Source organism: Apodemus sylvaticus, chromosome 8 (genome assembly GCF_947179515.1).
Source record: "Apodemus sylvaticus chromosome 8, mApoSyl1.1, whole genome shotgun sequence".
NCBI lineage: Eukaryota > Metazoa > Chordata > Mammalia > Rodentia > Muridae > Apodemus > Apodemus sylvaticus.
In genome coordinates, this window is record NC_067479.1 from 75,868,360 (window position 1) to 75,880,787 (window position 12,428).

The following is a 12,428-nucleotide window of genomic DNA, read 5'->3' on the forward strand; positions in this document are numbered from 1 at the left end:
CCTTTGTTAACCTCCAGGTTGTAAATGGTACAAACAACATGTTCATAAGTTATAAGGCTTTGTGAAGGAATGTGACGTGTATGTGCCATTGTCCCTGTGGCTGCTCTGCTGCCCCTTGGGAATCAACACCTGAGGCTCAAATGGTGTTTTCTCTTTCCTTGGCAGCCTCGGGTGACTTCCCATCCATGTTTACAATGCCTTTGTTTTTATTATTCAGATAACATTGGCCCAGATTCACTCCACCCATTTTTCTTGGAAGCCAACCTCTTGGAATCCTTTTAAATGCCACACCACAGAGACTGTGTAAATGAAGAAACTGGCTTCCAATTTGTCCTGGAGTTCAAACTAAAAGTTTTGGTAAGTGGCCTAGAGGTGGCCTCTGTATCTATTTCTGCTTGAGTGTTAGAACTCAGAGTGTCACTCTGAGTGACACCGACTCCAGAAAAGCTGGGCTAGGCAAACCCCTGGAGGCTGGGTGGGAGGTGGAGAGGGTGGGGGTGTGAGGCATGGCTCAGTCAGATATAAAGAACAAGTAGGTTGGGTAGGACAGTGCTCCAAGGCTGGCAGAGGAAGCATGTGTCTTTAGAAGAAATACCGAACCCTGTGTACTGCCATAGTTTCGGTGACACAGCCCACCTCCTAGACAAAACAATGGCTTCTCTTCAGTAAGTAATGAAGTAAAACCATGTCTCACTTGCAAGCACTCTCAGCAGAGGGAAATCTTTCTGGTTTACCCAAAAGAATGGGACAGTTCTGGGGAGGCCGAGGGGGTGTATGCTGGTGGCTGCAGGGGGTGGGGGCAAAGGTGGTGGGGGTGGGGGCTGCTGGGAAGGCTGGGGGGATTGTGTTGAGGAGGCTGAGTGTGGAGAGTGCTGGGGAATCTGAAGGGCGAGTGTCGTATGGAGCCTGAGGGGGCAGTGACCTGTGGAGGCTGGGCAGTAATATGTAAGGAGGCTGAGGTCGGAGAATCTTCTGTGGATATGGAGGTGACTGCTGAAACTCTTCAAAACATTTGTCCTTTTTCCTCTTCCTTTCCTTTCAAGCTCCTGCAAGCAACAAAGTTACCATGGGTCTGGAGAAGTCCCTCATTCTGTTTTCATCATTTCTCCTGGTGTTTAGATGAGCCCAGCCTTCCTCAGACAGGGAATCTCCAGCCAAGAAGTTGAGCACCAACACATGGATCCACGTGGTTCCTCCAACAAGAGCCCCACCTACTGTGACCAAATGATGAAGCACCAGAATATTACATGTTCATACATGAACCCTTGGCAGATATCCAGGCTGTCTGCTCCCAGGAAAATGTCAAAGGCAAGAATGAGAATAGCAACTGCTACAAGAGCAGCTCTGTCCTGCATATCACCGACTGCCGCCTGAAGGGGAAACTGAATCTGACTAAGGCTCCCAGATAGGAACATGTCTGTTTCTGTGCCTCTCCTTCTTCCCACTGAAACACTCTTTGACTTACTATTTTCTTTTTACAGTAATTTCAGTTTGACCGTTGTTCAGTAATTTTGACTCTTTACTGAATTATATTTTCATGTTCTGAATTTGACTTTGTTATGCCATCTAGATATTTGTATTCTCTCAGTATTCACTGAAGGAATAGAAGCATGTCCTTGTGGAATAGAAATGGTCTGGATCGCTGGAACTGCACCTCTGACTCTACTGCAGTCTCATCCTGAGGCACAGAGCTGAGGTGTTCCTACTGCTCGTGCTGGTTGCTGCACTGTGGAGGAAGAAGAGCACAGGGCCCAGCACTGCCCATGGGTTGCAAACATGGTGGTCATGCCCCAGTCCACACCAAAGTCAGGATGATGTACATTAGGATGCAGATCTTGTTCCTGGACATGGTCACCAACCACACAGTCACCCTAAGCAACTGAGCAACACAAGGTGGAGAACAGCATGGCAGAGTGGAGCCATGCATGAAGCAGAGAGAAGACGAACTTCAGAGGCGGTGGTGGGACACGTTTGGGAGCACAGCTGAAGCAGACAAAGGAACATGCCTTTGCTGAGTGGAGCTAGTTCTCTGCCACTAGCAGATGCAGGTGACATCCTGCTTGCCTCAAGTGCTGCGGTTCACAATGCTTGCCCTGTTATGGGGAGGAGAGCACAAAACCTCTGGATGCCTGCAATCTGCAAACAGCCTGGTGGTGCCAGGGCATCTGCAGAGAGGCTCCCACCAGGGGAAGAATGCTGTATAGCAGCATGGAGCTCTTGCAGGTCCTCTCCTGGGACACACTGCTTACCTTCATGATCATCCTGTCTTTGAGCAAATAAGATATTTGAAATGAAGTGTGGTTTGTTTTCTGGGTTAAGCCTCCTCCTAAGACTTCTGTAATTAGTGCTACAGCTGGAAACCATGGTAATGTCCATGATCCATACTGTAGCCAGAGCCTGTAATCCATGTTCTCTCCAGACACCATGTTGATGTTTGTGATCTGTGCTTCCTCCTGAAACCACGTTGATACCATCTGTGTCACCCCACTCCTTCAAAAAGAAACAGTCTGTCCATGAAGCTATGGAAGAGAGTCCTTTACAATTATAATAAAGTTGATCGCTTCTGGTGAGGGATGAGGAAGGATTCAGTTTCATTTAAGAGGCTGGTCACTGGGAGTTTGACCAGTCTCCAATGACTGCATGGGAAACTCAAATTGGACCTGATTTTTGGGAGGTAGTTGGGATTTGGGTAGGATGGTGAAAAGATGAGGGTAGAAGGGAAAGAATAGGAAGGAGTGCGATCCAGGTACATTTTCTGAAACTCCCAAATAAGTAATAAAAACACAATGTTGTGGTGAAAAAGGAATTCATTCAGAAGTTTGTGTTTTGTTTGAAGATATTTTAAGTTGTTCTTTATTTTGTGGGATGGGGTTCTTCTGGCTTTTTATTGAAGTTGTTCTTCTGAGAGATTTCTGTGTCTTAGGAATTTTTGAAGGAGGATACATGTTTTCCTGCTTTGTTTGTTCATTCATGTTACTTGTGGTTTATGCCCAGCTCTTCCCATCTGGGGTTAGAGTACTGGTGAAGTTTTTGTTTTAAGCTCGGGTAACCTTTCCTCCTTTTGAAAAGGTTTAGAAGTTCAGAAGTGAAGTTGCTGTAGAGTTGAGGTGATGTTGTCCTTCTAAATTGATGTTTAAGGCTTCATCCCCAAGGCTTGAGAACAGCTTCCAATAAAAAGCATTATGCAAGAGCCTGAGAGATGGCTCAGTGGTTAAGAGCACCGATTGCTCTTCCAGATGACCTGACTTCAATTCCGGGCAACCACATAGTGGCTCACAACCATCCATAAAGGTATCTGATGCCCTCTTCTGGTATGTCTGAAGACAGCGACAGTTTACTCATATAAATAAAATAAAGTAGTAAAAAAAAATCACTATACAGCAGAAAACCTACCATGAAACTAGGGTAGCCATTTGATCACTCCCTCAGAAGCAACTTCTGAGCATCTTCTCAGTCTATAAGGAACACTAAATTGTAGTCTTTCAACACTGTAAAGCTTTTTGTTTATGACAAAAAATTTAAAATTTTTAGTATCCCTTACCTGGTAAAATGTTTGTTTATATAAAGTTTAAGCTGTGTAAACTGATGCACTCTGGATATTGAGATGCTTGCCCATTCTTGATTCCTTTCATTTCCTTTGTGCCAATTCTTTTAAAACTAAGCAACCACAAAAGACAGGCGGTGAAGCTCAGCCAGTGGGGACAGGGCGCACTCTGTGGGTTAGCTCTTCCACATCAGTGAGCAGCTCGCCCTCCTACTGAAGTTTGCCTTGTCAAGAGGATTTCATTGGATTGGTGGCACTTTCTTGTGGAACCTGAGCAAATTTCTAACAGCTCAGAAAGGGAAAGCAATAGTATCTATAATGTATGCTGGCCTAGCAGTTACTGTAGATCTGCCTGGAGGATAAGGAAAAACGGGGAGGAATCACAATGGAGTCAGTAGTTAGTGTTAAGTAAGTGGGAAGTGGAAAAGAGAAAAGCACCTGGAGAGAAATGGTAGAGGCAAGAAAAAAGAAAAGAAAGAGTGAAGATAGACTGAGGGGCAAAGATACACCCTCAGATACCATAGATCAATCTCCATCCCTCAGGAAGTTGATTGACCAAGGCCCTATATATCAGAAGTGAAGGGAAGGGAAGGGAAGGGAAGGGAAGGGAAGGGAAGGGAAGGGAAGGGAAGGGAAGGGAAGGGAAGGGAAGGGAACGGAAGGGAACGGAAGGGAAGGGAAGGGAAGGGAAGGGAAGGGAAGGAAAGGAAAAGAAAGGAAAGGAAAGGAAAGGAAAGGAAAGGAAAGTGTTTGGGGTAAAAGGAAGGAAAAATGAGAACAATTTAAAAAAAGAAAAGAAAAAAAAAGAGAGTAAATCCAGAAAAGGCATAAACCGAATGGCAGATTAGGGCTGGATATATACCAGAAGTGATTGACTGATTAGAAAAGGTGCCACTGATAGGTAGCAGAGATAACAATTTACAGCTTCTCCATCACCTCGCTGATCTGAGGCCTATGTCCTTCTCTCCCACAAGCAGGGACCTCCTTACAGCTGACTGGTCCAGGAAGATCAGATATGTTCAAAATGGGTCCTAAAAATATTTAGCTTCCCAAAGTTGTAAGGGAGTAAGTTCTTTTTTCTGTGTTTAAATTGATCAAACAAAAATTATGGGAGTATATTAGTCATGGTTCTCTAGAGGAAATCTCTTTCTCTCTCTCTCTCTCTCTCTCTCTCTCTCTCTCTCTCTCTCTCTCTCTCACACACACACACACACACACACACACACAAGCACACACACACACACATACACACACACACACACATCAGCTTTTAATAAATAGTAACATCAGCTAAATCACACCCAAGAGATTGTGAAGGCCTGGATAACTGCTGTCTAGCCAGCCAGCCATTTTATGCTGTTATTACTATTATAAGGAAACTTTCTCATATGTTCTTAAAACTGCTACTTGGAAATTTTCTCATGCATGAGTTGATTGCATATTCTGCTCAGTCCTGTGCTTTGGTGTTCTTGGAGACCAATCACAATAGAGGTCAGTTAGAACTACTATGTGTAGATAGTCACAATAAACTTGGACTCAAAAGCTCAATGAGAACTGGCATCCTATGTGGCAGAAAGAGACATGTACATGGGGAACTGATAGACAGGTCGGTAAGGTGGGACATGGATGCTAGGCAAGGCAAGTCACTCTGCCATGATTGAATGCCCAGCCAATGGGAACAGGATAAGTGTATAACAAAGATATTTTCCTAAGGAAGTCCCCGTACCGAAATCCCAATTGGCAGAATAATTTGGCATACATGTTTGTGGATTTCTGGCTTAAAACCTCTGTCGGATTCTGGCTGGGGGTCACAATCAGCTCCTGAGTCTGATTTGCAGCCCTGACCATTCAGTCTTGGGGCAAATGCTCAATAAATTATCCCTGTCTGACTGAGATTGGTATTAGTTTGGTTTGTGAAACTGTAAGCTAGTCACAAACATTTTTTAAATAAGAGTTGCCATGGCCATGGTGTGTCCTCAAAGCAATAAAGGCCTAAGACACAGAAGGACTAGCTTACCATTTTAGAGGTTTAGTCCATTATCATCATGATTTTAAGCATGGCGACATGCAGGGAAACATGGTGATGGAGAAGGAACTGAGAGTTCTATATCTTGGTCACAAGGCAGCAGAAGGAGACTGTGTTCCACTCTGGGCATAGCTTGAGATTCATAGACTTTGAACCCTGTCTCCAAAGTGACACACTTCCTCCAACAAGGCCACACCTACTCCAACTAAGCCACCTTCTAACAATACCAATCCTTATGTGACAAACATTGAAACACAGTCTATGGGAGCTATATCTGTCCAAACCACCTGAGAAGGTCAACAGTATAATAGGTACAATACAATCAGATGAAGCCTCCCCCCCTCACATCCATTGATTCCTGTCAGTGTAAGACTTCCTCCCTTCTGCTGCCATCTATCAGGAGACAGCCTTGCTACAGGAAATCTCCCCTTCTCTGAGACCAGGAGAAAGGACCCCTCACTCTGTCATATGGCCATGAACTCTCTTCTGAGCCCCTGCTGTGCTGCAATCTGTCCATTGTGTTAATAACTCTTCTCTTCTAATGAATTGCTTACCTAGTATACCCCAAACGCCCTCCTGAATTACAATCCACAAACTTTCAGGCCCTGGAGATCTGAATTCAAGACTTCATGCTTATATGTTGAGCACTTCACCCAGAAGAAAACATCTTCCAGGGTCCTAAAGACAAATGGCTTAATGAATCAGTAAATATTATATGCTCATGTATGATTAACAAAGGAAAAGTTTTGGAGTTTTCTGGTTAGGAGGTGGCGAGAGAGATGTGTCAGTGGTTAGGACTTAGTTGCTCTTGCAGAGGACATGAGTTTGGTACACAACACCCACATTAGGTGGCTCACAACCATCAGTGACTCCAGTCTCTGGGGATATAACACCTTCTGGTCTCCACAGGCACCCTCACACATATGCATCCCCCCACATACACACATATGTATAATAAAAAATGTTAAAACTACAAAGATATATTATTATTATTCTCTGTATCTATATGTGGTGTGTATGTGTGAGTGTGGTGTACACATGGCATGCCATGGTGCACATGGAAGTCAGAGACATTTTTGTGTCCTTAGTTTTCTCCTTCTACCTCTGGGGTGGTTTCCAGGGGTCAGAGGTCTTGAGACCGGTGGTTAATACCCCTTACCTGTTGGATTAGTTACTTTTCTGGGGTTCCAGTAACTGACCACAGCCAGGAGCAAGTTATGGAAGGAGTTTATTGTGACTTATAGTTCTAGGAGAGAATCTATAAATATGGGGGTGCATGGCAGCAGGTAGCTGCAACAGGAAGCTGAGAGATCACAACTTCAACCACATTCAGAAAGCAGAGAGATCAAACTGGAACTTGGATGAGATTATAAACTCTCCAAGACTGCTCCAATGGTGTGCTTCCTCCCACAAAGCTCCACAGTCAAAAGGTTTTATCACCTTCCAAATAGCACCACCTCTGGGGACTAAGTGTTCCAATACATGAACTTACAGGGATATTCTCGTCCAGACCTCTATATCTGCTGCTGAACCATCCTGACCTCTGTCTTAGTCAGCTTGACTGTTGAAACACCACAACCAAAAGCAACCTGGGGAGGGAAGGCTTTATGTGGCTTACACTTTCATATATCACTGCTCACCATTATCAAAGGAAGTCAGGACAGAGCTCAAACAGGGCGGGAACCTGGAGGTAGGAACTGATGCAGAAGTCATGGAGGAGTGTGTCTTACTGGTTGGATCTTTGTGGTTTACTCTGGCTCTTTTTGTTTGTTTGTTTGTTTGTTTGTTTGTTTTATAGAACTCAGGACCACCAGTTCAGGGATGACTCCACCCACAAAGGACTAGACCCACGCCCACTAATTACTAAGAATATGTCCTACAGCCTTGCATGCAGTCTGATCTTATGAAGGCTTTTTGTCTCGATCGAGGCTCCCTTCTCTCTGAGGACCTTCCCCCTTGTAAACTTGGTTTAAAATTAGTGAGCACAATATCCTAGGCAGGATTATTGTTGATCAGGCCGCGTTTATGACTCCCACATTAATTACAACCTGATGTCTGTCTTGAGGGTTTTTTTAAAGATTTATTTTTATTATTTTTGACTGTGAGGCTGCGTGTGATTATGTGCACATGAGTGCAGGTGCCATCGGATACTCTGGAGTTGGAGTCACAGATAGTTATAAGCCTCTGATATGGAAACTGGGAACTGAGCTTGGGGCCTCTGGAAGAGCATCAAGTGCTCTTATGTACAGAGCCCTATCTCCATCATCCTTAAAATCTGTTCCATGTTAGACATCTTCTCCTGTCAGGGAGAGCAAAAGGTTAGAACACTTTTCATGTATTTTTTTTATCAAAGTCAAAATTAAAATTCTAAGCCAAAGGATAAGAAAGGGGGAAATTTCCCATAATTTCCTGGACTATGAGCCAGAGACTTACATGTTATTTGACCCAACAGGTTAGTTAGCTCTTGTCCTTTGTCCTGCACTTCCATTTGGCTAGAAGTAAAGGTGCTGCCACAACCATTGCCCAAGGCTTGCTTCTACTTCAGCATGGAGGTATATTGCAAGTGTGTGGGTGCACACATAAAATATATCTTGAGCCTAAGCATAAGATATTCACATCTAGCAAAACTTCATATTACATGTAACTTCATTGCTCACACCAATACACAAAACAAACCCGACACATATAATGTGTACGTGTATGGCAATACCAATTTATTCATAGAAGGGAAGATCATTCAGTTTGGATAGGCATAAAGATGATGATATCAGGAAAAATCTTGGATAAATCAAGAGAAGATGCTACCATGGTTTGGCTGTCCAGTGTCCTCCCGTGGGCTCCTGTGTTAAAGACTTAATTGCCAGTTGGGTCATGAAAGCTGCAATGACTTTGACAGTAGATTAATCCATTGATTAATTCATAGATGAGTGGATCTGGAGGCCCACCTGGAGGAGGTAAGTCACTGGAGCCACCATGGTCATATCTTGTCCCCATACTCTTCCCCTTCCTTCTCTTTCTACTTTCCAGCCTTGATGAAGTGAGGCTCTTCCAAGCATTATTGTTATTTCCACCATAGTGCTCTGTCTCGCTCTCCCCGAGGACAGCAGAGCCAGACTAAAAACCAACCCAGCAAGAGGAGGCAAGTCCTCCCTAATGCTTTCTCTCATGAAAAAATGTGAATAAATGTGGGCAAACAAGGGAGGAAAGTTGTTATTTCAGGCAGAGAACCCATAATCACGATTGTAATATCAAGAATCAATGTGATTGCAAAACACTGGCATAAGATTGCAAAGCTGAAGAAACAGAAACTATTGTAATCAGGGGATAGAGGATGAGGGATGGATGGGGGATGGATGAGGGAGGTGGGGCTGGGGGAGTGAGAAGTAGGTGAGGATGAGTGGGTGGAGGAGAGGGGTAGAGGGTGGGTGGTGGAGGGTTGGGAGCAGGCAACCGGGGTGGGGTGGGAGAGTGAGCAGTGGGGGAGGGTGGTGACATTTGAGAACAACTTACTGCTCTTTCTGAACCATCCAGAACTAGTGAGACTTTCTACAATAGGATGGGCTCGAGAACCTTCATGTCCTCTATGCTGTCGACATACCCATCAGCATTGCAATGGAACTGAACATAGCCGTAGCTCCTATTCTCTGTATATCTGTTTTTTAAACTCTCCCACTCGCACCTGAGGACCTTAATGGGAGTCTGAGGCCAAACATACAGATTTTTGTAGCGATCTTTCCAGTCGCTACTAATGCATATATGTTCAACTTTGTACCACGTCATATAAACAAACAGGTGTGAGGGCTTTGGTTTCAGAGCTTTATCTGTCATGAGGACATCACAGCTGTAGGCACTGAACACTTTGTGTGGACTGAGGTGATGGTGTTCCATGAACTCCCTCCTGGAAGAGCTTTGCGCAGATAGGCTACACTGCAAGCACAGCAGGAGCAGGAGCATGTTCCAAGCTTTCAGAGAGGACATCAGAGCAGGCACCAGGGACATCTAAATGGCCACAAGACAAAGAAAAGAAAATGTTAGCCAGGCAGTGGTGGCACACACCTTTGATCCCAGCACTTGAGAGGCAGAGGCAGGTGGATTTCTGAGTTCAAGGCCAGAATGGTCTACAGAGTGAGTTCCAGGACAGCCAGGGCTACAAAGAGAAACCCTGACTCAAATAATAATAAAAAAAACAAGAAAGAAAGAAAAGAAAACCAAAAGAAAATGTTGAGACACTGCCCTGTAAGCTGAGCTGTACTTTATATTACTCATAATTTTGTTTCCAAGAGAACATAACACTCATCAGATACTAAAGTTAATTGCAAATAAAAACTATGTTGCAGACTGAGTGAACTAAAAGTAAAACTGCATAAAGAAGATGGGATTTATTTTGAAAACTGGAAGTCCCTCCTATATGCCCTCTCTTTTACCCTTCCCTCCCCCATTCTCCTGTACTCAGGGGAGAAAAGGAGAAGAGGCTGAGAGTAGGGTTTGACTGGGATTATGGACAGAATGCCCTCCAGTGACAACTGCAGTGAAGCAATTTCATTGTTTCAGGGATACGGTATATAAGGACCCTTTTAGGGGTACAGGTGGAAAGGGCTAATTGGTCATGGCTTCAAGTAAGAAGGAAGGGCTGTTTGGTTATAAGGTACAGCACCTAAATTATCGTGCAGGTGGAAAGCCAGAACAGGGCATGTGTGCTGAGTTATGCAGCCTTTCAGGGAGCTAGGAACAAGGTCACTATTCAGACAAGGGACACTCTCCAAAGACAGGCAGAGACAGGTAAACCGGGCTGAGAAAGGGAATGGAAAACCCCCTGACCCCCTCTCCGCCCCTGCATTTTACACCAAGCTCAGAGAACCATCCAGTCATAGGGGACAGCTAATTTAACAGCAAGGTTCCCCAATAGTCTATGCAATGGAAGGAACCTACTGCTCTCTTACAGGCTCTAACTAACTCCTTGATGCTCAGAAGATCAAATCCAAAAGACTTCTCTTCATAGTCAAAAGATAATGACATTGAAGGGAATGTACAGAGTAACAGCTTGAGAGCTATTGTCAACAAGGATGACATTGGGTCCCTGATGTTGTAGCCCGGGCTGCACTTCAGACAAATTGCTCCATGTGGATGCTCCTACCTTGACCTCCTTGTAACATTTCTCCCAAATTTAGGGGAGATACAACACCATTTCTAAACTCTCACTTCTTTTCTTAGGGACCATATCCTGTATTCATTCAAAGAAAAAAGAAAAAAAAATTATGGTTTGTTAGAGATGCCTGTCAAGAAGGAAAAGAAGGTCTGAAATATTGTTTCAGTTAACTAAATACCAAGACTAAATAAAATAAAACTAACTTTGCAGGAGTGAAACTGGATAGAAGATAGAGTCCAGTATTTGAAAAGATTTCTGCTTAAACAGAGTCAGCAATCATTTACACTGGATGTGCCTGGCCTTGTTGAGTCTTTAACCTTATTCAAGTCCTGATTGCATATGGGCCTGCTAGACCTTCAAGAGCCAACAAAATTACTTTGATAGACTGGTTAAGGGTGGGGTAGGGTGGGAGCCATATCTGTGGGGTTAATGCTGTCCTCTTTTCTACAATTTTGGACAATTTTCATCCTTAACACTAAAATGCCAGTCAATATCTTTCCAATGATTTCTGACCTTTCAACCAAGTTTCCTACACACCAGTCCTTCTAACTTACCTAATCAGTGCACAAGTCACTGTTTATGGTGGGCACAGAGGTATGGAGATCTGAATAGCAGAGTCTAAGTCCTTTTCAGAACTCCGAAGAAACTTTCAGGAGAACGTCCACCACAGTAAAAAGAATGACCATAGGGTTGGGTGGTGGTGGAGCACACCTTTAATCCCAGCACTTGGGAGGGAGAGGCAGGCGGATTTCTGAATTTGAGGCCTGCCTGGTCTACAGAGTGAGTTACAGGACAGTCAGGGCTACACAGAGAAACCCTATCTCGAAAAAACATGGGGAAAAAAAAAGAATGACCACAGAAAGTGCCTCACTTTGGGTTTCAGGAGGAGGTGGCATGAAGGGAAGGGTCAGGAACATATTTTTATGTGAACCTGTTCTGTATCTCCTCATGTGGAACACTCAGGTTCACCCTGAGAGTAGCCTCAGGCAAGGTCTGCAAACATCAAAGAAGGATGAAAAGCCACAAAGGAATTTGAAAGTGTTGGGGAGAAGTGACTCCAGAGAGGCATGGTCAGTGGTTTTCAAGACACAACCAGAAATCTGTCCCTAAAATTTAAGATTTCTTTTTTTTATTCGATATATTATTTACATTTCAAATGATTTCCCCTTTCCTTGTTCCCCCCTCCCCGAAAGTCCCATAAGCCCTCTCCCTCCCCCTGTTCCAGCATTCACACCTTTCCACTTCCCTGTTCTGGTATTCCCCTACACTGCTGCACTGAGCCTTTCCAGAACCAGGGGCTACTCCTTCCTTCTTGGACTTCACTTGATATGTGGATTGTGTCTTGGGTATTCCAAGCTTCTAGGCTAATATCTGCTTATCAGTGAGTGCACACCATAAGTATTCTTTTGAGACTGGGTTACCCCACTTAGGATGATGCTCTCCAGCTCCATCCATTTGTCAAGAATTTCATGACTTCATTGTTTCTAATGCCTGAATAGTACTCCATTGTGTAGATATACCACATTTTTTGTATCCATTCCTCTGTTGAGGAACATCTAGGTTCTTTCCAGCTTCTGGCTATTATAAATAGGGTTTCTATGAACACAGTGGAGCATGTATCCTTATTACATGTTGAGGAATCCTCTGGGTATATGCCCAGGAGTGGCATAGCAGTGTCCTCTGGAAGTGTTGTGCCCAGTTTTCTGAGGAAC

At 44.1% G+C, this 12,428-nt stretch overlaps 2 protein-coding genes and 1 pseudogene across 3 annotated transcripts in view; all 3 read right to left on the reverse strand.

Moving 5' to 3' along the window:
- Positions 1–12,428, reverse strand: part of LOC127691635 (angiogenin-like) — a 232,547-nt pseudogene that overhangs the window by 107,321 nt on the left and 112,798 nt on the right.
- Positions 1–12,428, reverse strand: part of LOC127691633 (angiogenin-like) — a 170,913-nt gene that overhangs the window by 45,687 nt on the left and 112,798 nt on the right. The window lies entirely within an intron of this gene.
- On the reverse strand, positions 9,117–9,569 carry LOC127691627 (epididymal secretory protein E3-beta-like). Its single transcript, XM_052191589.1, has one exon. It carries the CDS (start codon positions 9,567–9,569, stop codon positions 9,117–9,119), a length of 453 nt encoding a protein of 150 aa, XP_052047549.1.

What these genes read in the sequence shown, in the direction of transcription:
- LOC127691627 (XM_052191589.1), bottom strand. Translation starts at nt 9,569, where the DNA reads ATGTCCCTGGTGCCTGCTCTGATGTCCTCTCTGAAAGCTTGGAACATG.